Genomic DNA, 24,588 nt, shown 5'->3' with positions numbered 1-24,588 from the left:
TGGGTGACAGAATGGCGCAGAAAGAACCCAACAAATTCTAATGGCGGCTACCTGTAGGTGTGAGTGATGTGGCGAGTGTGGGAGGTAAACGACGACTCACTAATTGCCGTGGTGGTGACGACTACCTACTAGCATGTGACATGGCAGGCATTTGACGTGGCAAGCGTGACGAGAACCATCTTATTCTTGTAGTTGACAAGGAGGGGACATTAATGCTTCACATGTGTCCTAATAATCAATGAGGATTACATGTTGGCCTATGCTTTATTGAGAAGGCTAAAGTCTTCCTTTAAAACAAATTTCTTAAGGCACCCTCTATTCTCTTTACCTATCCGCCTGCCCCACCTCTACTTGGCCATCTTTTTCCACGCACTACAAAAGAAAAAAAAAAGGGTTCCAATTCTGCATTAAATGCAGAATGTTTATGCTGCTTCTATGTGTCTCTCTTGCACTCCTTGAAATCCAAAACAAATCTTCTCTTAATTTCTCTCAGAACAACTCCTTTGCTTAATACCATGTCCTCTCATGGTGTATATCCTTTGATGCGCCCATTCCTGCAAAATCTCAGCACATGGAGGATGCCCACCCAGCTTCTCCAAACCCAAACACACACATGAGCAACATCCCAAAGCTTCTTCTTTTAAGTCCAACAGAGATTCATCCATTGTGGTGATTCTCCAAGCTCAAGTGAAGGAAATGCAACACCAATTAGACAAGCTCTGCACTCCTCATTTTCCGTTTGTGTCTGCAACCATGAAAACATTGCCTCTTCAATTCCCACTTAATCCCTTTAAAGCGGAGAAGAAAGAATGTGATGAGATGAATATCGACTCATCTTTGGCCAAATGGACAGCAAATTTCGATTTGTATCAGTTTGATGACACTCAACGAATCGACCAAATAGAAATTATGTTACAAGGGAAGACGTATGCTTGGTGGGCAGACTTACACCCTAAGCTAGCAACTTGGGCTGATTTTCAATCTGTTTTTCGGAAACATTTCATGAGCAATGATCGGATTGAAAATTTTGGAAAATTATTTAAGCTTGATATGAGAAAGAAAAGCTTGGATACATACTCGCATGAATTTAAAGATTTATTGCATAAGACTAAGCCCTTGGATGATCCTCAAGCACTGTTCTACATGCAATACCTTTTTGGATTGCCATAAGACTACCAAAATGAGGTGCTTGCCAATCTCTTCACTCGTTCAAGGATATCTATAGGTATGCAAAGAATTTTGACAATACTTTGGCTACAAGTAGGGGCAGCCAACCAACTAGGGATTCCCATCTAGCTACCTCAATCTTTAAATCGAAGAAGTCACCTACCCTGACAGCAACTCGTCAACCAACTTCAGAGTTACACAAGAAAAAAGACGGCAAGCATAAGGTCACTTGAAGCAAGGATCGCTCAAAGGGCCGTTGTTTCACCTACCATCAGATAAGTCATTTTCATGGTAATTGCGAGAGTCCTGTGAACAAAAAAAAGAAGACTTTGGTAAATACTCTTTAAGCTCCACGTTTTCCTTCTGAAATTTTATTGGAAGAACATTTCATTAATGCTAGCAATAGCAATAGTAGTTTCGTTAATAAATGGCCAAGACGTTACAACTTTATTTGATAATGGTTCTACTCATAATTTTATTTCTTCTCGCTTGATGCAGAGATCACTACTCCACACAGTACCCACTGACAGAGCTTATCATGTCCAACATGCGGAGGGCCCTACGGTGGATCACTAGGATTGAATAGTCCTAGACTTGGATCTTTCGGTCCAGCAATACCATTAAATCATGGATTTCCGACATATGAGCCTTGACCATGTTAATGTCATTCTTGGCATGCTGTGATTTTTTGAAAAATATTCCTCCTTGTATATTGATTACAAAAATCCTATACTTTCTTTTTAGCTTGATGGTCATTTCCATGTGATCGAGGGATGTTTACCCTTCGAGATCAGAGGAATAATTTGAATATAATCTCAACAATGGAGTTTACTCGATGTTTTTTCAATCCAAGTATTACTATTATATTTGTTTCGTTGAAAAAAGTTTGATTGTCTAATAATCAATGTAATTTGATTTCTTTTAATAATAACCTCAATATAAATTCAAATATCAATGAGTATTTGGATCGTCCGAGTTACTTGATGGACTTCTGCTGTCCCATGGAATCTTACACCATCGTATTAAAATGGTAGCCATCCCGTCTCTCGACAAGCTTATAGATCTTTTTCTTGGAAGATGCAAGATTGGTAACTAAAAAGACATTTAGATTGGATTGAAAAGCCCAACAAAGGGTTGGCTACTATAGCTTTGCTCCGTAAATTTGAAAGTCGATATGTGCAATTGGATACCGATGGGCAGTAATCATTGGAGAGTCAGAAAATTGATTTGTTTTTTAAGGCTGCAAATCCTGTCTTGCAGGAGAAACTAACTAACCGTTTAGAAGATGCCTCTTCTAAAACAAGGCTGAAATCATATTAGGCTAATGTAACTGAGGTAGTTCATATGTTGGTAAAGAGAGAGCGGATGAAATCAAGATGGGATACAGGCACCACACCTGTCAGTGCTCAGAAGGGGGCTGAAATTGCAGCTAAGGCAACAGTAGTTATGGCAGAACAACTAGCTATACCTGTTGGTCCGGCTCTTAAAAGTGATGTTGTGGATGAATTAATCAAAGGCATGCATGATTTAAGGTTGAATTTGACAGAAATCTATGCAAAGGTCGAAAAGTTGGATGCTAAGATAGAAGAGAAGGCTTGAGCGACAGCCCAAAGGCCGTATAGAGAAAGATACAAGAGAAGATGCATTTGGTGTGACAATTTACAACATGAAAAGCAAGATTGTACCGCCTACCATGAAGCAGAAGCAAAAAGGTTAGTCTTTTGGAAAGATGGTAAAATACATGCAATAGAAAATGATCTTCCAATAAAGCCAAATTTTGAAGATGGCGGCATGCAGAAGAGGTTAGAAGAGATGGCAGCAAGGACATCATTTGTTGCCACAGATACAGTCACATATGGGTTGAGAATTGAAAGGACTGATGAAGCTCGTAAAGGAGGCATGGCTGAAGTAAAATCTCGTGTTTGGATACAAGCATTAGATTGCATAAAAAAGAGCAAAACAACAAAGTCTAAATTGGCTGATACAAGTCAGAGTATACGAGAGAGAATAGGATGGAGTGCACTAGTGGATTCATTTTCAGCCTATGCTTATTTGGCTGAGGTTCATAATCAAGAAGCTCTTGTGGAAGAAAAGAGAAGAAGAGATGAGGACATTACTGGTCCTTCCTCTTCAGGTCTATCTAAACGCATAACACGAAGTAAAATGGAGTAGCAGAAAGAGGCTGAAAAAGCCATATCTGAGCATGTTATGGAGAATACATTTCAAGAGAAGAAACAAGAAGGAAAGAAAAGGGGCAAGCAACCCGGTTACAGGTTACAATCAGATCTTGAGACTGCTACAAACCTTAAAAACGTCTTGGAATATCGCATACTTGGCAGTAGAGTGGAATTCACACTTAGCGAAGTTCTTGAAATCACAAAGCGTGAATTTCATGATGCAATATTGACATGCTGAAATGAAAAAGACTGTTTGATGGTGAAGTTTTGCAAGCACTGATGCAGGTTGACAAAGACATAGAGAAATATCTTCAGAGGGAATATAATGATACATATAATGCTGTTTTGGAACAGGCTGATATTGAAAATGGGCTAAATGGGAGTATAGATAACAAGCTTGTGGCTAAAAATGGGTATTATGGGCAGCACTAAGCATAGAGGAAAGGCTATGTATAATGGGGATGTCCGTCAACAAGAACATGAAGAAGAAGATGCTCATTTTATTCCAAGCAGTCATTATTCACGAACGCATTGGGCTCGTACTACAACAGAGACAATTGTTAAAGTGAGAGAAAGAGAGACGCCTTGCATAACTCTCTTGGATCATGGTTCCAAAATCAATGTTATGACACGCAGTTTGTATGAAAATGGAGGATGGCCGATTGATGTAGATCCGGGATGGCACATACGGGCAGCAAATAATTCATCAGGGGATCTTTATGCAACTTGTCCGAATGTATCCGTGACTATTGGAGATGTTAGGGATGAATATTATTTTTTTGTGCAAGATTCATGCAGTTATTCGGTGATTTTGGAGCAGCCCTATATTTCGGAATCAAGGTTGGAAACAAAAGCCTTGGATGATGGTTCTTCATATGCTCAAGTTCGGAGTAAAGACAATACAAAGGCGGTACAGTTTCTCACTGTTCGTGTGAATTATCCCTGCAATCGAGAAAGGCAACGGGATAATCCTATGCTACCTAATACACGAGAGTTCAAGGGTTTCTAGACAGCACTGCTGTAAGTGGAGGCTATGGCAGTGCCTCTAGAAAGATAATTATGCCTCCAAGAAAGGAGAAAACTATGTTTGTATCTCGATTGCAGGAATGGATAACATGTAGTCTTGGCATTTAATAAGGTCACCATAAGGAATGTTGAATCAAGCTCGATAGTGGAATGATAGTAAATTGCTGGACTCCCGATATTGCCATGTTACAGTGGATTGCATATATAAAGTCACTTAACCCTGATTTTCAGCATATTGCAGGTAGAGGAAACCCTGTGGCTGACATGCTTTCATGAGCAAGATTTGAAGATGAAGAGGAGCTGATGGAAGATGAAGAAGACGATGTGATAGGTGCTGAAAATGACTTTATGACAGCAGGGAATGAGTATGCAGCTACTGTTACTACAAGTACAACTGTTGTAATAGGGATTTCAATAGTAAGAAAAGAACTTACCGCCATGGAAAAGAGATGCGCACTAGAGAGAAAGCATCATCAATGTTATACTTCTGTGAGAACACAATTTTTGAAAGAGTTGTATGAGGATGATTGGCTAAAAATAGGCCAATATCTTAGCCTCGTGGCAAAGAAGGTTGAGTGGTCTGAAGCTGAATTCAAAAGGATTAAAAGAAAAGCTTATGGGTTTTTCTTAAAAGACGGATATTTATGGAAGCATGCAAAGAAAAAGAGAGGAGCTCCAGTACGTGTATTGGGAGATAGGGCTTGTCAACAACAGGTGATGCAGGAGTTTCATAAAGGCTTATGGGTTGGACATAGAGGAGTTTGAGGCACATTTGCCAAGATCAAAGAGAAGTATTGGTGGCAAAACATGTATAAAGATGTGGAGTATTATGTGGAATCATGCAGTGTCTGTCAGATGTATTCCATGGTAAAGCATAGAGATGGATTGCAACTTGGGTTGCAACCGACCTATCCATTGTCTATGCATTACAAATGGGTAGTTGATTTGGTTACTATGCCTACAAGTTTATGGAATATGAGATATCTTGTGCTCACACGAGAAAACTTGATAAATCAAGTGGAAGGTCGAGCTCTTAGTACAAAGGCTACTCAAGCAGTTTGCAGGTTCTTATTGGAAGAAGTCTTTTGTAGATATGGTTGTGTTGGTAAAGTGGTTGCTAATAGAGGAGAATTGGATGTAGATGAGGCTCGTGACTTCTTTTCACGATTGGGTATCAAGTTAGCTTTAGCTTCAGCCCACAATCCTAAAGCAAATGGCAAAAGTGAAAGAGGTCATCAGCCTATCATTATGGCATTAGCAAAGTCATGCAAGGACAGGATGAAAGAGTGGCCAAGAATGTTACCCTTTGCTTTATGGGCTGATAGAACCACTCAGTGTGCACCTACAGGGTATATACCTGCTGAATTGATGTATGGACAATCATGCCTATCGAGGAGACTATTGCTACTTGGAGTGTTCTACCATGGGAAGAGGGTTTGAATAGAGAAGAGTTGTTGGTCCTATGCATTAGACAGTTAGAAAGAAGGCCTGAAGACATTGAGACAGCCATGAAAAAGTTGAAGACTGCAAGGATCAAGAACAAGAAGAGGTTTGACAAGCAACACAAACTTCGACCACGAGCTATACAAGAAGGATACTGGGTGCTGATTTATGACAACAGCTTGGAAAATCAGCATAGTACCAGCCGAAAAGATGGCAAACCAATGGTTTTGATCCATATGTGGTAAGGTTTGTTTTTGACAATGCTACCTATGCATTAAAAGAGATGGATGGAACAGCTCTAAGGATTCCAATGACTGGAAAATGTATCAAGCTCTTTAAACGTAGAGAGTCTTCAGCATATGAGTTAAAGGAGTTGGATACTGAGCATGAACATGAGAATAAGGAAGATGAAGACATTGACATGGCAGAGAATACTTCTTTTGACACTGCAGATCCATAAGACTTTGGCACATGCCAGAGAATATGCAGATTAAGAGGAGGTGGATATCGTGCCGCTACGCGGTCACAATGTGAAAAACTCTCGAGTGTAGCTTTCTTATTGATCTAGAGAGCAAATGCCATATTAGTCATTAATGTCAGTGTCCGTAGTGTGGATGGTTCAAAACTACAAGATTTTTAGACAAGTTTAGCCAATTTTTTATATTTTAGATATTCTCTCTTGTAAAAATCCTTCTAGAATAGGATGACATATAAAAGAAAGCATGTAGCTTTCAACCATTTTGGAAGGATTCTATGGTAAAAGAAAAATTGGCGAAATCGCGCAATGCGCGATCGCAATTTTCAAGCAATGGACAGCACTCTGAACTAGGAGAACGAGGAGTGATCAGAGAGTATTCTAGCTACTCATGCTAGTATTTTACCCCCCTTTCGGAACCAATAGAGACATCAGATTAGCAGTCTGAGCAACATAGAGAAAGGTATTGTTTTATGCACGTTTTTTTCTACAAGAGATTTATCTTCTTATAATGCAGAAATAAATTGACAAACTTCACCTCTGTGAGTATTCTTCTACATCTTCTATTTCTTTCAACCCTTCTCTTCCATCTACTCCTCTCCCTGAATCTCCCTTCACTATGCTGTCTCTTACTCCCGCGGTAGACTTTTGACCCCAAACGCGTGCACGTGTGTGTGTGTGTGTGTGTGTGTTGTGCAATCAAACTCAAGTCACACTCTTGGACAAAAAACTTATCCCAAAGAAGATTCTCCCTGCACATTGCTTTCTCACTCGGAGATTTGTTTGCATTTCAAGAGCTATCACAAGGGATCCAAAGGCAAAGACTACAAGGCCTCAAGGGCGCTAGAGCCCTCAAGCCATGACACTAGGAGTACCTCCTAATTGCATGATAAATTGCCACTTCTCAAACCTGGATTAGTCTCTCCTCTAGAGGAGATGTCCTCCTTGGGATCATTGCAACTAGCAAAGATGCAATATTCACTTTCACAATAGAGAAAGATGGTCACCTTTAGCGAGAGGGCTTAGATGCTTATTAGAAGCAGCCCCTTCAAAGATTATAGTGGGACACAAGCAAGTGGGTTTAGAGGGATCCATTCTCTCACGAGCCATGCCATGTGGCCTTCTTCGACTACGCTATCAAGCTGGGAAAGAGGAATTGGATGAGCAGGTCTAAGACAACCAACAGCCACTTCCCATTGCACAAACAAGGCATCTTAGATCATTTTCCATTAGACTTTTGGTAAAGGCTAGATGCCAATTTTAGGCCTAGGAAGATATCCCTCACCCTATGGTTATTAGCTCATGGGAGCTTAGTGATTGGTAGCTTGGACATGACAAGGCCCTAATGGCATGTGCAAGTTGTGGTGAGCTACAGGAGTTGCAAAAATACTATGTATGAGATTATCCTAGAGCCCAAGATGTATGGAGAAGAGCCCTCACGATGGTCTTTCACACACAACAAATACCATGGTTGGGACTTCGGGGGCCATAGCTTGGATCAAAGACAAAGGCCCAACATATGGATATGAGGATTTTCAAGGGAGCCACTTCTTTCACATCATTGGTTAGCATTTAAGCAGGATCCCCACTTCAGATTACTAATAGGAGCCAAGGACACTGTCTAAGATGGGAGTTGATTGTTGGTATAATTGCCTAGTATATTTGGACTATGAAGTGCAGCCATGCTATAGATCTCCAAGATGTCTCTACTGCAGAGACTTTTTCAAGGATTTGGCCAGAGATCATCCATACTCTCCATAGATAAGACAAGCTACATGGTGGCTCTAAAAGGACGAGAAGAAGAGATGACTTCTTGTTGGCCTAGGACTTCAGCACCTTCTTCACACAAACCCATAAATGGTCTAGCATTATAGCCAACTGAATTGGCTGTCCAAAAAACCATTGTACTTATGATGTACTTAGCTACTCTATAGGGTTCATTATTGTGATGTGACATTAAAGTGATATTTAATGTGACATTGAGGTCACAATTATACTCTCTACAAGGTTCTTTCTAAATGATGCACATAACCATGAACCGTGTTTTGCAAGCATTGAAATGCCGAATGCCTGAAATGCCTAAAACATTTCATTGGAACACGAAAACGCGAAATGTCCCGAGTGGAATGGCTGACTGAAACACGATTTTTAAATGGAAAAGAACATGTTTGTTCTTGCATTTTTCTGATTTTTGCCCACTACATATATAGAACACCATACTTATTGATCTTGTGTACACAAAAAAACGACATTATTTATTGACATGAAAGGATTTGTATGGTATAAATGTGTAAGTTGAAACTAAATCTTCATCTATATTATTCAACCATTTCACTTGGCATTTCGCTTGGGACTTGCCCAAAGATAAAACATTTCGAGGTGAAATGCAATGTTTCAGAGGTGAAATATTTCAAGCGTGAAACGTATCACAATTACTTTGTTTTCTATTTTATGTTGGGAGGATTTTCTCTGAGGCATTAAAAACAAAATTTACTCTTCTTTGGGGGAAAAAATAGTAAGAGCGAGGGAGTGGCTATGGATTTTATGATGTCCCTCTCCCAAGAGGTAAGAGAAGAGTAGGGAAGAAAGGTAGGGGAAGGGAAAGAAGAGGAGATAAAGGTAGAGATAGGGGAAGAGAAGGAAGAGTCAGTAAAGGATATGGTAAACTATAGAGGAGGAGGTGATATGAGAGAGGTAGGGGGAGATAAAGGTAGAGGCTAAAGCTAGAGGTAGGGGAAGAGAAGGAAGAGTCAGTAAAGGATGTGGTAAACTATAGAGGAGGAGGTGATACGAGAGAGGTAGGGGAAGAGGAGATGGCAGGAGAGAGGTAGAGAAAGAGGAAGAGGAAGAGCCTGAAGCTTGCTTGAGGAATAGAGGATGGAGCTTGAGCACTTGATGCATGAGGATGGAGCTTGCTTGAGGAGTAGGATGGAGATTGACAGCTTGAGGGATGTCTTCTAAAACAGAGAGCAGCCAAGCCCCACACTCGCAACAGCCAAAACCAGCATAAAACAGCCCTCCCAACTGCCAGAAATGGTCACATTTTCAAACAAGCACCTTCTTGGCCAAGAAGGCAGCTGTCAGATATTTTGCCTATCCACACTGTACGGATCCTGGACAGAACAGACAGATCCAACCATACTGGACAGATCGGATGGGATGGTTATATTCATGGATGGGATGTAATGATGCTCTAACACCTCCAAAAGAAAGTTATTTGGAGGTCATTAAAACAAACAAAAAGAAGTGTTAAATTATCCAAAACAAAGCAAAGATCAGTAGACCCAACAATGCATTCTTCGCCTTTTTTACAGTTTGAATGCAGCTCCATCAAGTTTTCTTCAACTCCATGCTTGATAATACACTGAAATTTGAATTATCTATTTCCTAAAAGAAAAAGGTATTAGGGAATTACTTTAAAGTTTACAAGTTAAATCTGTAAGATGATAAAGAACAACTTGCCTCAGAAATGCCAGGTCTGAGCATCACAATTCCCATGATCCGTCTGTTTAGAGCCTTTCTCATAGGAATGCTCTCTTTGCCATCTGCTTCCAGCCAAGGAAGTATTGGAACCAGATCTACTGGATTATGTTCTTCATTGTGCCCCTTCTCCATTGGACTTTGCAATTCAATTCTTTGAGAGACTCCAGCGTCCTTGTTGATCGTAACTGTACTACAGTGAACTGGATCAGGTTTCAGATCAAAACCTTTCTTGGAAGCCAAATCCATATGATCTTGTGCACCAATGATATCAAATGAGCTTGCAGCAGGTCTTGCTACATGTAAGAAAAAATGTTGATTATGAGAATTTGATATGATCCGGGTGTGATCATAAGCCATCACCTGCCAAAAAGAATATGTTTTTACCTCATCGATAGAATCAGCAAATCCATCTCAAAATTGACTTGCAATAAATTGTCATTCTAACTTGGTTCCATCAATATAAAAAGGTTCAATTTTTCTAAACGATAAGTGTACTTGGAAATACGTTATGCAACAAAGGAGCCACAGCTGCAATCCTGCTGGAAATCTCCTGAATAGTGCACTAATGCAAAACAAAACCCCAAAACCTTAAATAGGCAGATAAGAATTGTGGGTTCTGCCGACAATCTTGTGGACATTTGCACTTGCACGCATTTGTATTAGACACAAACACAAAGTCAATAATGCTCATAGAAGTGTCCGATTCATTCATCTCTGCAAAATCAGCCTAACAAGTATGTTCTGGCACAAGTGTCTAAAACCAGCATTTCAAGAGTCAAAAAGCCCAAGAAGCTTGAAAAATCTTGAGGCTGCTTCTTTCGGCCTCATAAATTAGGAAGGCACTGCTCACACAAGCGCAAGCTGCTGCTCCAGGCCCTATTAATTACGAAGGCACTGCTCATCCAAGCACAAGTTCCTCAGGGAAACTAACTTTGTAACTACTTTTGTATTGCTGCTAGTAAGGAAGATCTAGCCAATCTAGCATAATGCCTTGAGAATCTGATCCTAAACTACAATTCTGTTTCCCAAACTTGTTTTTCCATCGCGTGGACATTTGGAGTTCATAAATTCTCAGTTTTTCTCATCTCAAAGAAAAGCTTTAATGAAAATACTTGAGATACAAAGATAAGACTGAATGTATTTTATGAATGCTTATGGGGCTTACCTCCCTAGCAAGGCCAATGGAATGCAATGCTTGTGATGCTCCTTCACTGTCCACAGATGCTCCACCTCCTGAACAGTAAACCAAGAAATTATAATGACACATCACTCAGTTGCATCGTAGTTCTGAAAGCATAAGGACCAAAAGCACTGTGAAGGATTATCAATAGCGTGACATAGAGTCAGTAAAAAGTTCAGCCCTTGCCACTCTAGTTGGTAACTATGAAACAGGTAGAGGAGGAAATAGGCATATTGTGGGGATGGTAATCCAAAACAATGGCAGCTTGATGCTCTGTAAGAAAAGGTCTGATCTTTGTGCTGTAATAAAATTAACTGAAGCTCCACGCTTAATGTACCCCGATGCCACTGGCCTTCGAGGGGGTGAATCACATCTGCTCAAATGTGGCAGCATTTGTGTCCAGTAGAGAGATTTGTAAATGATAACAACAGTAATACATGAAAATGGGCTGTCCAACTGTGCCAAGTTCTAAGCCTTGCTGTAAGTTCCTATCTTCTAAACATAGAACCCATATATGAATCCAGTCTACCAATCACAACATAATACCAAGTGCTGTCTACTTGGATGTCTGCAGGTAGACAAACCGCTTTAAAAATTCCCAATATCAAAAGATTTTTCAACCTTGCATGGAATGGGATTGTCATACAAGAAGCAAGTATAACTGTACATGCTTATAGCAGTGATACAAACAAAGATGCCAAAAATGATGCTTATAAAAGTGATAAGAGGAAAGATTCCAGAAAATCATTTGTGGATTATCTTAGCCTTCTTGTTCTCATTGCCAAATCGCATCAAGCACACCCTGTAATTAAATTTGTAAAGCTGGCTTAACAGGATCCTCTCCTTAATCTGGACCCCACCATTAAAGCTTGCAAGCTGCCCCTCCACTAAAGCCCAAATTTCTTTGAGTGCCTTGCTCAGTATGGAAGATTGCAGCTAGCTACTAACATATCCATTGGCTAGAATTGAGCTGTTTATTGCTTTTTGAAATCTATTGACAGACCATATACTTGCATGACCGGTCATTGTTGAAATATGGGAGTTCTTCCTGACACAGCTGAAAAGAAGAGTGGGTCAAATTTATGAGAATTCCCAATGAGCAGAAGCAGAAGCAATAAGCATGCAAGAAAAGAACACAAAGAATGCATGACCAACAATGAAAATGAGATCTCATTGATGGGCAACAAAATGCATATCATAAACCAGAGATGAAAAGAACAAAAGTGTGAAGGAACATCGCTCCAAGTGTGGATCTTCTCCAATGCTTCCATTGATTGAAATATTTACAAAGGACCTAGGCTACAAAAGACGTGTGGCTATAGTCACAAGAGAAGAGCATCACAAAGAAGCCACAACAATAGTGGTGCAAATTATATTCATGCATGGAGTGGCCACCTCTCTGAGAATCACATGAATAAAAACCATGGTACTGACTTGCCTCAATAGCACTCGAGAGCACAGCCCACATGACCAGAGATACTTGAGGTTGAATTAAAAATAAATGCATTCCATGTCCACCGAATGTGCCAAAGACCAGCCCAGTGCAGAAATTGAAAAAGATAAGTATGCTTCAGCTGTAAAGTGACCATGGCCAGCATCTTACACCAAACCTAAGGTAAATCATTGTTCGTGGACATCTCATTAAATTCCATACTCAGGAAATGAAACCCCATAACTACCTAGGAGCTTGGCAAGAAATAATAAGATAAGCAGCAATCTCATTGCATTTAGACACATCTACCATTAGAGATCTTGTGACAGTGCTGCATATCCCCTATGCAAAGACCCTTTTGCAATCTCTCTCTCTCTAACGTGACGGGATAGGTTGTCAAGTCTGATGCAGGACAGGTCATCAGTAATGCAAGCGTGATGCAAGACAGGTTGTCAAGTTTGATACAAGTCTGAGGTCATCAGTAATGCAGGCATGAGCTCTCTCTCTGATAAAAGCATGACCTCTCTGATGCAGTAATGCTGTACTGACGAATGTCCTGTGACAAAAATACATGCTGTGACGAATGTACTGTGACAAATGAGAATGCTGTGACGAAGGTACTAACGCAAGAGCACTGAGAATGCTGTAAATGTACTCACGCAGGAGTACTAAGTGAACAGTGATGGGATGTACCTGCAGTAAACAGTGGTGGGCCTTGTGAACAGTATCTCCAGGGATGCGCAGTGACTGATGAGACAGTTTTGTGTCGTGACTGTGACTGTATAAGAAATCTGTTGACTCTCTCAGACTAACGTGAATGCAAACCTGTGTGAATGTACTGAGATTGCAGATGTACTCAAACTGATGTGAACCTTGTCGTGCTGTGCAGACTGGAGACCTGCGTGAATTCAGACTGACGCACATTAACATTTCATGCTACAGTGACAGTTTAGGTGAGATTGGCAGTTCTATGCTACATTGACAGTTTATGCTACAGTCATATTTTATGATGCAGTCACATTGACAGTTTATGATATACTGACAGTTCATGCTATAGTGATAGTTTATGTTACTGGTTTACTACTCTAGTCAGACTGTAAACAGTTTTATGCTATAGCACATACTATAATCATGATGGAAGAAACTGACAATGAAGGAATCACAAAACCAACCATGGAAACAATGTTTCATACACTGCCAAAGAACACGAGATACAAAACCTATGGGCGTAAAACCCGAGATTGGAATGTCTCTCCAGGGTCAAGTAGATATGGGAAGACATCCCGCAAAATTAATGAAACACTATATGAGGAGATGTTGACCATACTCCGTGCTGAAATGCGTATCATGAGGAAGGAAATGAAAAATGATATCCAAGAGCGGGTTCAAGCTGAAATGATGGAAGAACTAAAAAAGGAGATGCAACAAACATTGGATGCACACATGGCAGAGAAAGACTCAATGATCTCTAATCTACAAGAAAAACTAGAGGAATGCAAAAAGAAACTGGACGCACAAAAGGAACCACAAATCACACCGAAACTACAAAAAGAAACGGATGTTTTAAAAAAGGATATGCACACCTATGCAAGTGTGGTGGAAGGCACCCAAAAGAAAATGGAGAATGTTGAGAATACTATCAAAGAAAATGCAGAATGGATAGATGTGGCAAAAAAGAACAAAGAAATGGATGGCAACAAAGTGAAAGTTATGAATGCCACCTTGGAAGAAGAGGCAAAAAGACGGGCACGCGCACTCCACGTAAGAGTGGTTGGACTAGATGAGAAAAGCTCCCCAATTGAAGATGCTACAGCTCTTGCCACCAAAATTGGGACTACAGATATACCCATCATTGGGGCTTGGCGAGTCGGGAAAGCTGACACAAAAACAAAAGTCCTCATCTTGAAGTTTGGAGACTTGGAAAAAAAGAGAGCCTTCCTCTCCAAGAGGATCGCTCTCAAAGGAGAAAAGATCTACCTAGATGAAGACCTCACCCCAGCCTAGATAGCCCACAGGAGGGAAAATATACCACGTGTTCTAGAGGCACGGAAAGCAGGTAAATGGGCTGTCTACAGAGATGGAAGAGTCATCATCACAGAGAAAAGGATAGCATGACAGTGCACGGCCTATGAAACCCTGAAGTTCACACTGTGGAATTGCAATGGCTCCCTTAAGACAGATGCAGGTTATTTTGAGGATACTTTCAAAGCGATAGACATTGCTATGTATACTGAGACACATCAATCTAAAGACAGCCGTCTACCTGATGTATATGGATATAGATGGGAAAGTGTATATCGCCCTCAGCCTAGGCGGCCTGGAGGGATGAGGGGATCAGGAGGTGTGGCAATTCTATTTAGAGAAGAGTTCCGAGATACAGTCCAAGTGGTACATAGAGATGTAGAGGCAAGATACATGTGGATCAGGTTACGTACAAGTAGAACTCGAGACATGTATATTGCCATATGCTACTTTCCCCCTGCATACTCTAAGTTTGCCACTAAAGAGGCATCCCCGTATACACCACTAAATGAGGACACAATGAGATTTATGAGAATTGGGGATGTTCTTCTAGCAGGAGACTTTAACGCACGCACAGGAAGCAACCAATCTGCTTTCTTTGACACTAATGATGAGATGTTCAGAGATATTGCATTAGATGAAGTGGGATTAGCTAGATCAGCCCAAGATAGAGAGAGAACAGAATATGGAACACACCTACTGGCACTGGGAAGTGCACATGGTTTGGCCATCCTTAACGGGCTACCAGAGTGGCCAAGATCTAATGGCTTCACATGTTGGAATAACAAGAAAGGGTCAAGCACAGTGGACTATTTGATTGGATCACCCAACTTGCTACCTGACATAAAAAGTTTTGAAATCTCAAACAGACCAATTGGATTAGTAGCAGACCATGCTATTCTAGCTTTCACAATGCAGTATGGGCATATACACGAAGCACAGTCACACATACCAAAATTACCATGCTATGATTTTGTGGAAGCGACCTCACACATATATAGCACTACTGTGCGAGATGCATTGAGGGAGCTAGACAAACAAGCCTCTCTCGATGAGTTTACAGGACAGTTGGCCGAGATAATACACACTTCAGCAGCCTACGCTTTCCCACACACTACGCCGTCAGATAAACCTCCACGAGGTAATGCCCCACAGAATGGCTGGTATGATGATGAGTGCAGAGAGACACGAGCACGTTTTCAGCGAGAGGTGGCACTTGGCATATGTACACATAAGCATGCTCGAACACTCTTCAGACGATTGGTACGCAAAAAGAAGCGGGAATACCTGAGCAGACTAGCAACAGAAATGTATTCCATGTTCTTGGGACAGGACAACAAGAGAGCATGGAAAAATATGCATGAGAACCAGCCACCCTTACAGATTACTAGACCAGATGATTGGCATGGATATGCTTGCACACTCTATGATGTTCCTGGCCAAGAGCCTATGCCACTCCCCTCAACCTCAAGACCAGCAAATTGCAGATTTTTCACAGAAAAAAAAGTGAGAAATGCCATATGGAAACTGAAAAATGGAAAAGCCCAAGATCATGATGGTTTAGTAGCTGAACACTTCGCGCATGCTTGTGATATCTTGGCACCAACGCTGGCTCACATCTTTAATAGGGCAGTTTGTGAGGGATTTCCAACCTATTGGTCAGACCATATTATTGTGCCGCTCTTTAAGAGTGGAGACCCCGCGCTACCTAGTAACTATCGAACTATCATGATTGGACACATGCTAGCCAAAATATATGGCTCTATCGTGGAACAAGCATTGAGTGAATGGGCCGAGATGCATGGCCTGAGATCAAAAGGCCAGGCTGGCTTCAGGAGGGGATATACAACTCTAGACCATATCTTTACATTGAGGGCAATCATCGAAGAAGGCAAGGCATTCAAGAAAAAGATCTACTGCTGTTTTGTGGACTTTCGCAGGGCCTTTGACACAGTGCCACGTGCTAGACTCATGAGAAGAGTGCAAAACATTGATGTGCCTGTAGAGATACAGTGGAGTATCTATGCCTTGTATGAGACAGTGACGGGTAGAGTACGAACACCTGAGGGCATCTCAGATATAGTCAATAGCACCATTGGGGTGAAACAAGGCTGTCCACTTTCACCGACACTATTTGGGTTGTACATAGATGAAATTTCAGAATATGTGGACAGAACTGGTGGAGCCGAAGCCAGCCTAGCTAGAGTGCTGATACCATTACTGCTTTATGCCGACGATATTGTACTTATATCTGACTCACTTGAGGGACTAAATAGACAGTTGGATGCATTATCAGCTTTTTGCAGAGATAGAGATCTTAAGGTGAACCTTGGGAAAACTAAAGTTATGGTATTTAACACTTCAGCTGCTTGGGTGACAAGAGCTGAGCACCAGTTTACTTTTGATGGAGAGCCAATGGAGATGGTTAGGCAGTATGTCTATTTGGGGGTCACATTGAAGGGACCACAATTCTCTTGGAGAGAGACATCAAAGGCTCGTTTGACAAAAGCATATGCAGCCTTTAGGTGCATTGGAGAGGCAATGTGCTCACATACAATTTCATGAGCCATGCACCAAATTGTGGCTTTTTGACACCCTGGTTACACCCACACTCCTATATGGGGCAGCTATTTGGGGTCCGAGTCTCTTTCACACGAGGAGACAACCTTTGGGAGACCGGGATGGACCAGAGAAGGAATACTATGACGGGTGGGAGCATATGGAAAGACCACTGGTCATGATGATCTCACGTATGATACGAACGAAGAGCTCAACCCCACATGAGATTATCAGAGCTGAGTTGGGAGCATCACCCATGGTGGCTGAGGCCTTGGTCCAGGCAGTGACTTTCATACATAGACTATGGGAGCTCCCCCAAGATAGATACCCACGGCTAGCCCTGGCCTCTTCTAGACAACTAGCAGCAGATGGTGACAGACATTGTTGGTATGCTCAGATGAGTACATGGATGAGTCTACATGGACTGCAGATTGACAGACTACCCCCCTTTGACTATAGCCTGGATTGCCTTACACTTGACCTAAGCCGATCAAAGCTAAACCATGTGATCAAAGCAGACATACTGAAGTTAGATACGGAGAAGACCTGAATCCAACCCCCCTCCTCCCATGGCACGAGGATGGCACACTACCAGACCCACTTCCTTCAGGTATCTGAGGATGGTTTCATCACCCGACCCAATTACATGGACACACAGCTGCCTCATGGACTACGCATAGTTATTGGTCAGATCTGCACCTCATCCCACCACCTGAGGATTGAGACAAGCAGATGGGAGGGTATACAGACAGAGGAACGCATATGCCCACTATGCGACAAAGAGCCAGAGACAGAGGAACACTACATCTGCCGATGCACTGTATATTATGATATACGAGGTAGATACCACTGTCTGTTTCGAGAGGGTTTTGGACCCCTGAGATGGATCATGCAGCTTGAGGATTGGAGATAATTGGGATTCTTCCTCTTGGAACTCCAGAGGCGCAGAGCAACAATTCTACGGAGTAGGAGGCCCCCACAACTCGGCTCACATAGACAAAGAGCAGTCACTGACTTTTTCACTGATACACGTCAGAGTATGGCAGATACCACTACTACTGCCACACAGCCTACAGGAGTACATCATCATTGGACCTCATCTTCTGTAGGTGTCCCTTTGGATAGAGCACTCGCACTCAGCCGGTCTAGGCGCCTACGTCCACCCGGACGAAGGCCTAGACATCCACACCACAGACAAATTAAAGCCATCATTGAGCGCCACAGGAGACAGATGCAGAGACGCCTCAACCATGCAGAGATACAACTCCTTAGAGGACAAACATCTCATTGATGGAGAGTTTTCCTTTTTCTACTTTCACTTTTAGATCATTGACATGTTTCCCTTTTATAGGACACTATTTCATTTTTTCAGTCTTATAGGCATGTTTTTCATTTTTTCTCGTTCCAGATGAGAAACACACCATCATTGTATGTATTGCTTTGGTCTCATAGGCCACATTGGCCTTTTAGAGACGTTAATATACTCTCTCTCTCTCTCTCTCTCTCTCTCTCTCTCTCTCTCTCTCTCTCTCTCTCTCTCTCCACACACACACACACACAAGGTGAGAACTTCATTTATGCAATGGACCTTTTGGCTGGTCTCCTTGCTTTTATGTTCGAGAGGGCTCTAACGAAAGGCTTCCCAGATGAGTGGACCATGCATACCATCATACCTATTCACAAGTCTGCAATCCCCTAGATCCTTGTAACTACAAGATCAGCAAGGTGGCCCACACATTGGCTACAATATATGGAGCAATGATGGAGACGGTGCTCAATGTATATGCAGAGAGAGGGAGATAAAGGGCAGCAGGTCAAGCTGGATTTGGATGGGGGATCCTCTACACTTGACCACATCTTCACCTTGAGAGGCATGATTGAGCAAGCAAAAGTAAGTAAGAAGAGACTCTGTTGTTGCTTTGTGGCTTTTGGCAAAGAATTGATACAATTCCACAAGATAGACTACTACAAAGGCTGCAAACACTAGGGATCCCATCAAACATGATTTGGGGCATCTATGCATTGCACAAGAGAGTGTTAGGAGAAGTGAGATGCCCAAAAGGACTTTCAAGCATGGCCTCTGAAGCAAGGATGTCCCCTCTCCCCTACACTCTTTGGACTCTACATTGACGAGATAGAAGACCACATCACACGAGAAGGAGTCTACAGCAATAGCTCCATGCCCTTCATGACTTCAACATATAGCATGAATTGGCAGTTGGTCTTGGAAAAAGCCAAGATCCTAATCTTTCTTCCCCACATCAGCATCAATGAGGAAAAAATCAATATTTACCCTAGCACAACAGGATAGGTGGAGGTTGTGGACTTGCATGTCTACTTAGGGGTCACATTCATTGCATTTTCTCAGAGATTCACCATGGCGCAAGCAACTAGAGATGGAATCATACAGGGACACACAACATTGGTCATGATGGAGAAAGAATGCCACTAGGCACACTTCCAAGAGCCTCACACATGGATGTGGCTATTTGAGACATTGGTGACACCCTCCATGATCTATGGTGCACATGTTTGGACCCCTTACCTGGTTACATACCTATGGACACAAATGGAGAGACTACAAAACATAGTGCTCTCACAAATGATTCGCACAGCAAACCACCAATATCACATGAGATCATTAGAGCCAAGTTTGTTGCACCCCCATGATGATGGAGGACCTTTTTCAAACCATTAGCTTCATATATAGAGTACATGACATGCACCCAAATAGACTACCTACAAGAGACTTCAAGGCCTCTAGGCAACTAGCTCAAGCAGGGCATGAGACCATGGTATACGCAGGTCGAATAGTGGCTCACAAGATATAAGATCAACATGGACCGCCTCCCCGCTGTGGAAATATGGTAGGGTTTGCAAAAGAAAACGCTCAATGACCACGACTAAAACACAGAATTCAATCACAAAAATGCAAAACGCTAACGCGAAACACAAAAACAAACACTGAAGAAAAATAGCTCTAAAGTGAATGAATGAATGCTGTAAATGAAGGAAAAGTGAACAAGATGCTCAAGGGCAGAGCTGTCCAAAAGCCAATGGCTCTCATGGGAGCGGGCTATAGGGTGACGTCCATCGGAAACGGGTCTCGAGTGCTGCAACTACCAATCAAAGCTAAGATGATGTAGAAAGTAGAATGACAGCAGGCTGGAAACTAAAATGCTGCAATTGTTGGGCCTAGAACTGGTAAATGCAGCAATGTAACCACCTAAAGATGATGGCAGCTGACCACTGGCAATAGTAGGATGCTGGGCAACAATTGTAGGAGAAAGATCCGATGGAGATTGAGCCTGCATTGTAGTAACGCAAGCTGCATGATGCTCAGGAGGAGGCTAGACAGCATGGCGGCAGCAATGGACAAGGCACCAAGGGCCGGTGATTATGTGGCATCACGATGGGCTGGCCAACCACTAGAGGGAGAGCTAATGGCTAAAACCTACAAGACAAGGGATAAGATTGAATGGTGGGCAGCCTATCTATTTATATATAAGTGGATCCACCCAAATTAGGGTTTGGGAGACTAACACTCTCTAGGACTATACACTGTTTAGTGAAACTTTTGGGTGATTTACATGTTTTGGGGTTGTTTTAAAGAGCTAATCAGTTTATCATGCATTTTTTAGATCAACGCCCCCCTTTCAATATGACCCTAACTCCCCCTTCATACAGTGGATCAGTGGATCCACCCAAATTAGGGTTTGGGACACTAACATTCTCTAGGACTACACACTGTTTAGTGAAACTTTTGGGTGATTTACATGTTTTGCGGTTGTTTTAAAGAGCTAATCAGTTTATAATGTATTTTTTAGATCAATGCCCCTTTTCAATATGACCCTAACTCCCCCTTCATACACCCCTCCTACACTGAGAGGAACTTGGTCATGCGAGAAGACCTTTACCAGCTGCACATATAGCATTTGTGGAATTCGCCCCACCAGCCCCTTCCCCTGAGAAGTAAGTGTCCCACAGTCCCGATGAAAGTATGCTCAAGCTCAATGATATAAATCTAAATATTTATATAATATCCAAAGTAGTGTAGGTAGCTCCCATTGGAACAAAATCAAATTCCAAATGAGTAACGCAAGCTCAAAACATCAAATACATGATAGTCGAGTATCCAAGATATATGAAGCATAAGCTAGGAGCATAAAACCCAATAGATCCTTCAAGCTCGTAACTATGTAAGCCACTGAAGTGACAAAGGCATGTAAGCACAGCCAAGATCAATGTAATAGAGCCCAAACATTAGCTCAAAAGCATGCCATAGCATATCCAGAAGTATACATAATAGCCAAAGTAGCCATAAATCCACTAAGTATCCCGTAAAGCATCAATGAGCATTAGGTATAAGCTTTTCATTGATAAATGATTGCTGATATCATACTACAAGGACCACTTTATGAGGACTACAACAAATGGTTTATTGAGAGGCTTGGACACCTAGATGTATGCATGATATATGAGATGGGGGTGGCCATTGGCCAGCTCAAAGTATCCTCTCATCAGCCTGTGATCAAAATTGAAAGGGCAGCCCACATTCCCAAAGCTGAGCCAATTCACATCAAATAACACACTGCTGCCACAACAGATCAAACTACGTTTACAATCCCGGTTGGGTGGACCTAATCAAAGCACCCTTGCACCCTTGCAGGAACCTAATACTTCTGCTAAAACTAACTATGCAACCTTGTGTATTCGTCCACGTGACAAAGCACATAGCCCTGCCTATCTATACCACAGCCTTGTGTATACTAATTCCCTATCTATCCAAAGTCCCATCCTTAGGCTTGTCTATCCACATGGCGTTTTTGACTTAGCGCCCACAACCCTATGTTTTTGCCTTGTCATGTGTACGTATCTAGCTAGCCTGATGCATCAAGGATTGACGCAAGCTGTCATTCTTCATGCTACCCTTACCAAGTGATGGCGGCAGCTTGGAAACAAGAGCTTAAACTACTCGGTCACCTTTCTCATCATGTGTGTGTGCGCGCGTGCGCAGTATGGCCCTCACTCCCCCTTCATACACCTCTTCCACACTAAGAGCAACTCGGTCGTGCAGCAAGACCTCTACCAGCTGTATATACAGCATACATGGATTTCACCCTGGCAGCCCCTTCCCCCCAAAGATGTCATACTAAAAGGACCACTTCATGAAGACTATAGTGGATGGCTCCAACGAGAGACCTGGATACATTGATGTACACATGCAACACGAGATGCAAGTAGCCATTGGCCAACTCAAGGTATCCTCTCATTACCTTGACATCAAGACCAGGAGGTCAGCCCATATTCCTACAGTTGAGTGGATCTACAAATTATGCCAAAAGGAGGTGAAGAGCCAGGAGCACTACATCTGCAAATGCAAAAGTTACAATACAGTCCAAGCCAGATACCACACACTATTTGGAGATACCTCCCTCAAACTAGTCATGGAGTTCCCAAACCGGTGCCGCTTTGGCTTGTTTCTAGTCAAGATTTAGAGGCTCTGCACTTCATTACTACAAGTTGGCACTATACAAAGAGAGGGACGTCAATCACAACTCACTGCTTCCTTCCAAACAATGACCACACACATAGCACTTGCACAAAGAAGGGTGACAATCCAAAGAGTTGAGGAGATCAAAGCAACATGTTGACTGCAAATATCGAGGTACCAAACACAAATGCTACATCAAAGAGAGATGAGGGAGATCCGCCAATGGCATGAGCAGCACATGACAAAGTTAAGGGCTCAATCCAAATATTACCCCCATACTATTCCATCGGGGATGCATAACATTCTCTACCCATCGATCCTAACTCGGTGGAACTAGATATATGGATATCACTTAGCCACATGGCTAGACGTTAGTTTACCCTACATGTGCATTATTTATTCTTGTACATCACTTTAGGTTCTTTTCACAATATATCACTCATCATCTTTTAGCATGTCACACTTTGCTGTCTAGTGATGATCAACATTGTACATGGTTTTGTCTCAAAGGCTGATTTTGGCCTCAAAAGATGGTTATATTTCTTTCTTTCTTTCTCCCCCCCCCGCCCGCACCACAAAAACAATGTGATCTGATGAATGAATGAGAGGAGGGGAAAATATATATATTGCTGAGAGAATGGGATGCCACTTGAGTGGACCAGCCTACTTAAGCACCACTAGGTTGCCCATATAGTGACTGTGCACACATCCCCCTCTCAATATGAGCCAATAAAAGGCCTCATACGCACATGATATGCACTACGCTAACAAGATACCCTCCCACAATACGAACTGCATTATAGAACTGCAAATTGCTAGCCAATAACATTTTGACATCAGTTGTCTACAAATTCGTAGTTGAAGCTAACTGTCCAAAGAATGTACTACTTGATGGCACTCATCTTGAGGAATACCGTTTTAGATATGGTGTCAAATTACGAACACCATTCCAAGCATGGTTTTATCATGCTCACATGCTTAGCCATCGCAAACATTTGAAAAACTGAAGGATGTTTGGCCAAACATACTCGACTTTTCTCTGTTAAGAATTGACATGCCTTTTAAAGAGAGATATTTACCTAGCCTTTTAGCCTTTGCCAAGGCTCTCTATATGTTGGTATTATAACTAAAGAGTGCTTAATAAATTTAGGGCCACAGAGATTTCCACTCAATGTAGTCAAATAAACTTCATATCTGTACATGTATGTGTTTTGAATTTTCTTCTTGTATGATTAAAAACATGATTGCAAGGTGTTGCATTGGAATTGAATATGTGAAGTAACCAAATCAGGATGTAGTCATCATGCAAATTGATGTTTGAAGAGCTTTTATGCTACAATGGCAATACATTGCACAAGTCATGGATAGAATGGAATTTGATCTGATAAAAATAAAGAATATATCTTTTGGTTGTATAGTTAAGGCTCAGCCCTATGCATTACTGATAATCAGCCTTTTGCCTCTGGGCATTTTGGAATCTTTTTAAGCCAAGGCTGTTGTCTTAGTGCACGATATAACTGATACTTGTGTACTTGAAAGCCAAATAAGCAGGCCTATTAGATGTAACTGCAGTATATTGGGGATCTGTGAAAAGTAGTACCTTGTGATGTTTAACATGGCAACAAGACTGTGTCCAATTAGCTTATGGTGATGTCTCTTCTGTTTTTGCAAAAATACTTCCAATGATGTGGCTGGAATTACGAAGGCTTTTGCAGTTATATGGCATGGTTACTGCATCTAAGAGAATATTCTGCTGGACCAAAAGGTGGAGCCATGCCATTGATCTACAGTTTATTTCTACTCCAGAGATCCTCTCTAGGATCTCAACGAAGATTATTCATACCCTCCATGGGAGATGGAAAAGTCTACAAGCTGACTTCAAGTGGATGAGAAGGAAAGATGCTTTTGTGCAGACATGGAACTCTGGCACCTTCTTCAACTTGAGTCACATATGGATTGGGATGCAGCCCACCAGACCAGTTCTTTACCCAGCCATTGTCTTTATGGTGTACTTATTAGTCCCTTACAGGGCCTTTGAAGAAGAAGAAGAAGGAGAAGAAGAAGAAGAAGAAGAAGCACTTAGCATATCAAAATTGTGTTTTCAAACAACCTTCAATGACAGGATTCGAA

The 24,588-nt window shown here is 41.8% G+C and overlaps 2 protein-coding genes across 6 annotated transcripts in view; one reads left to right on the top strand and one right to left on the bottom strand.

Annotated features, from left to right (window-relative positions):
* The window catches only part of LOC148040851 (uncharacterized), a 149,899-nt gene that overhangs the window by 62,483 nt on the left and 62,828 nt on the right, over positions 1–24,588 (bottom strand). For 4 of the 5 annotated variants that reach the window (XM_087670380.1, XM_087670404.1, XM_087670343.1 and 1 more), the window contains 2 exons: positions 10,937–11,004; positions 9,751–10,131 (listed from right to left, as the gene is read on the bottom strand). In XM_087670380.1, coding sequence (XP_087526506.1) covers positions 9,751–10,131; positions 10,937–11,004 — 449 coding nt within the window. Of the gene's footprint in view, positions 1–9,750; positions 10,132–10,934; positions 11,005–24,058; positions 24,491–24,588 lie in introns of those variants that run through there. The other variant, XR_015689337.1, reaches the window with a different exon arrangement.
* LOC148040853 (uncharacterized) lies at positions 14,925–24,348 on the top strand. The gene is made up of 3 exons (XM_087685821.1): positions 14,925–15,047; positions 15,195–16,646; positions 24,265–24,348. Exons 1-3 carry the CDS (start codon positions 14,925–14,927, stop codon positions 24,346–24,348), a joined length of 1,659 nt encoding a protein of 552 aa, XP_087541947.1.

This window comes from Lygodium microphyllum, chromosome 1 (genome assembly GCF_053477565.2).
Source record: "Lygodium microphyllum isolate KBCC chromosome 1, Lygodium_microphyllum_v1.1.10, whole genome shotgun sequence".
In the NCBI taxonomy this organism is placed as follows: Eukaryota; Viridiplantae; Streptophyta; class Polypodiopsida; order Schizaeales; family Lygodiaceae; genus Lygodium; species Lygodium microphyllum.
The sequence above is the reverse complement of the archived record's forward strand: the minus strand, read 5'-3'. Positions and strand labels throughout refer to the sequence as shown.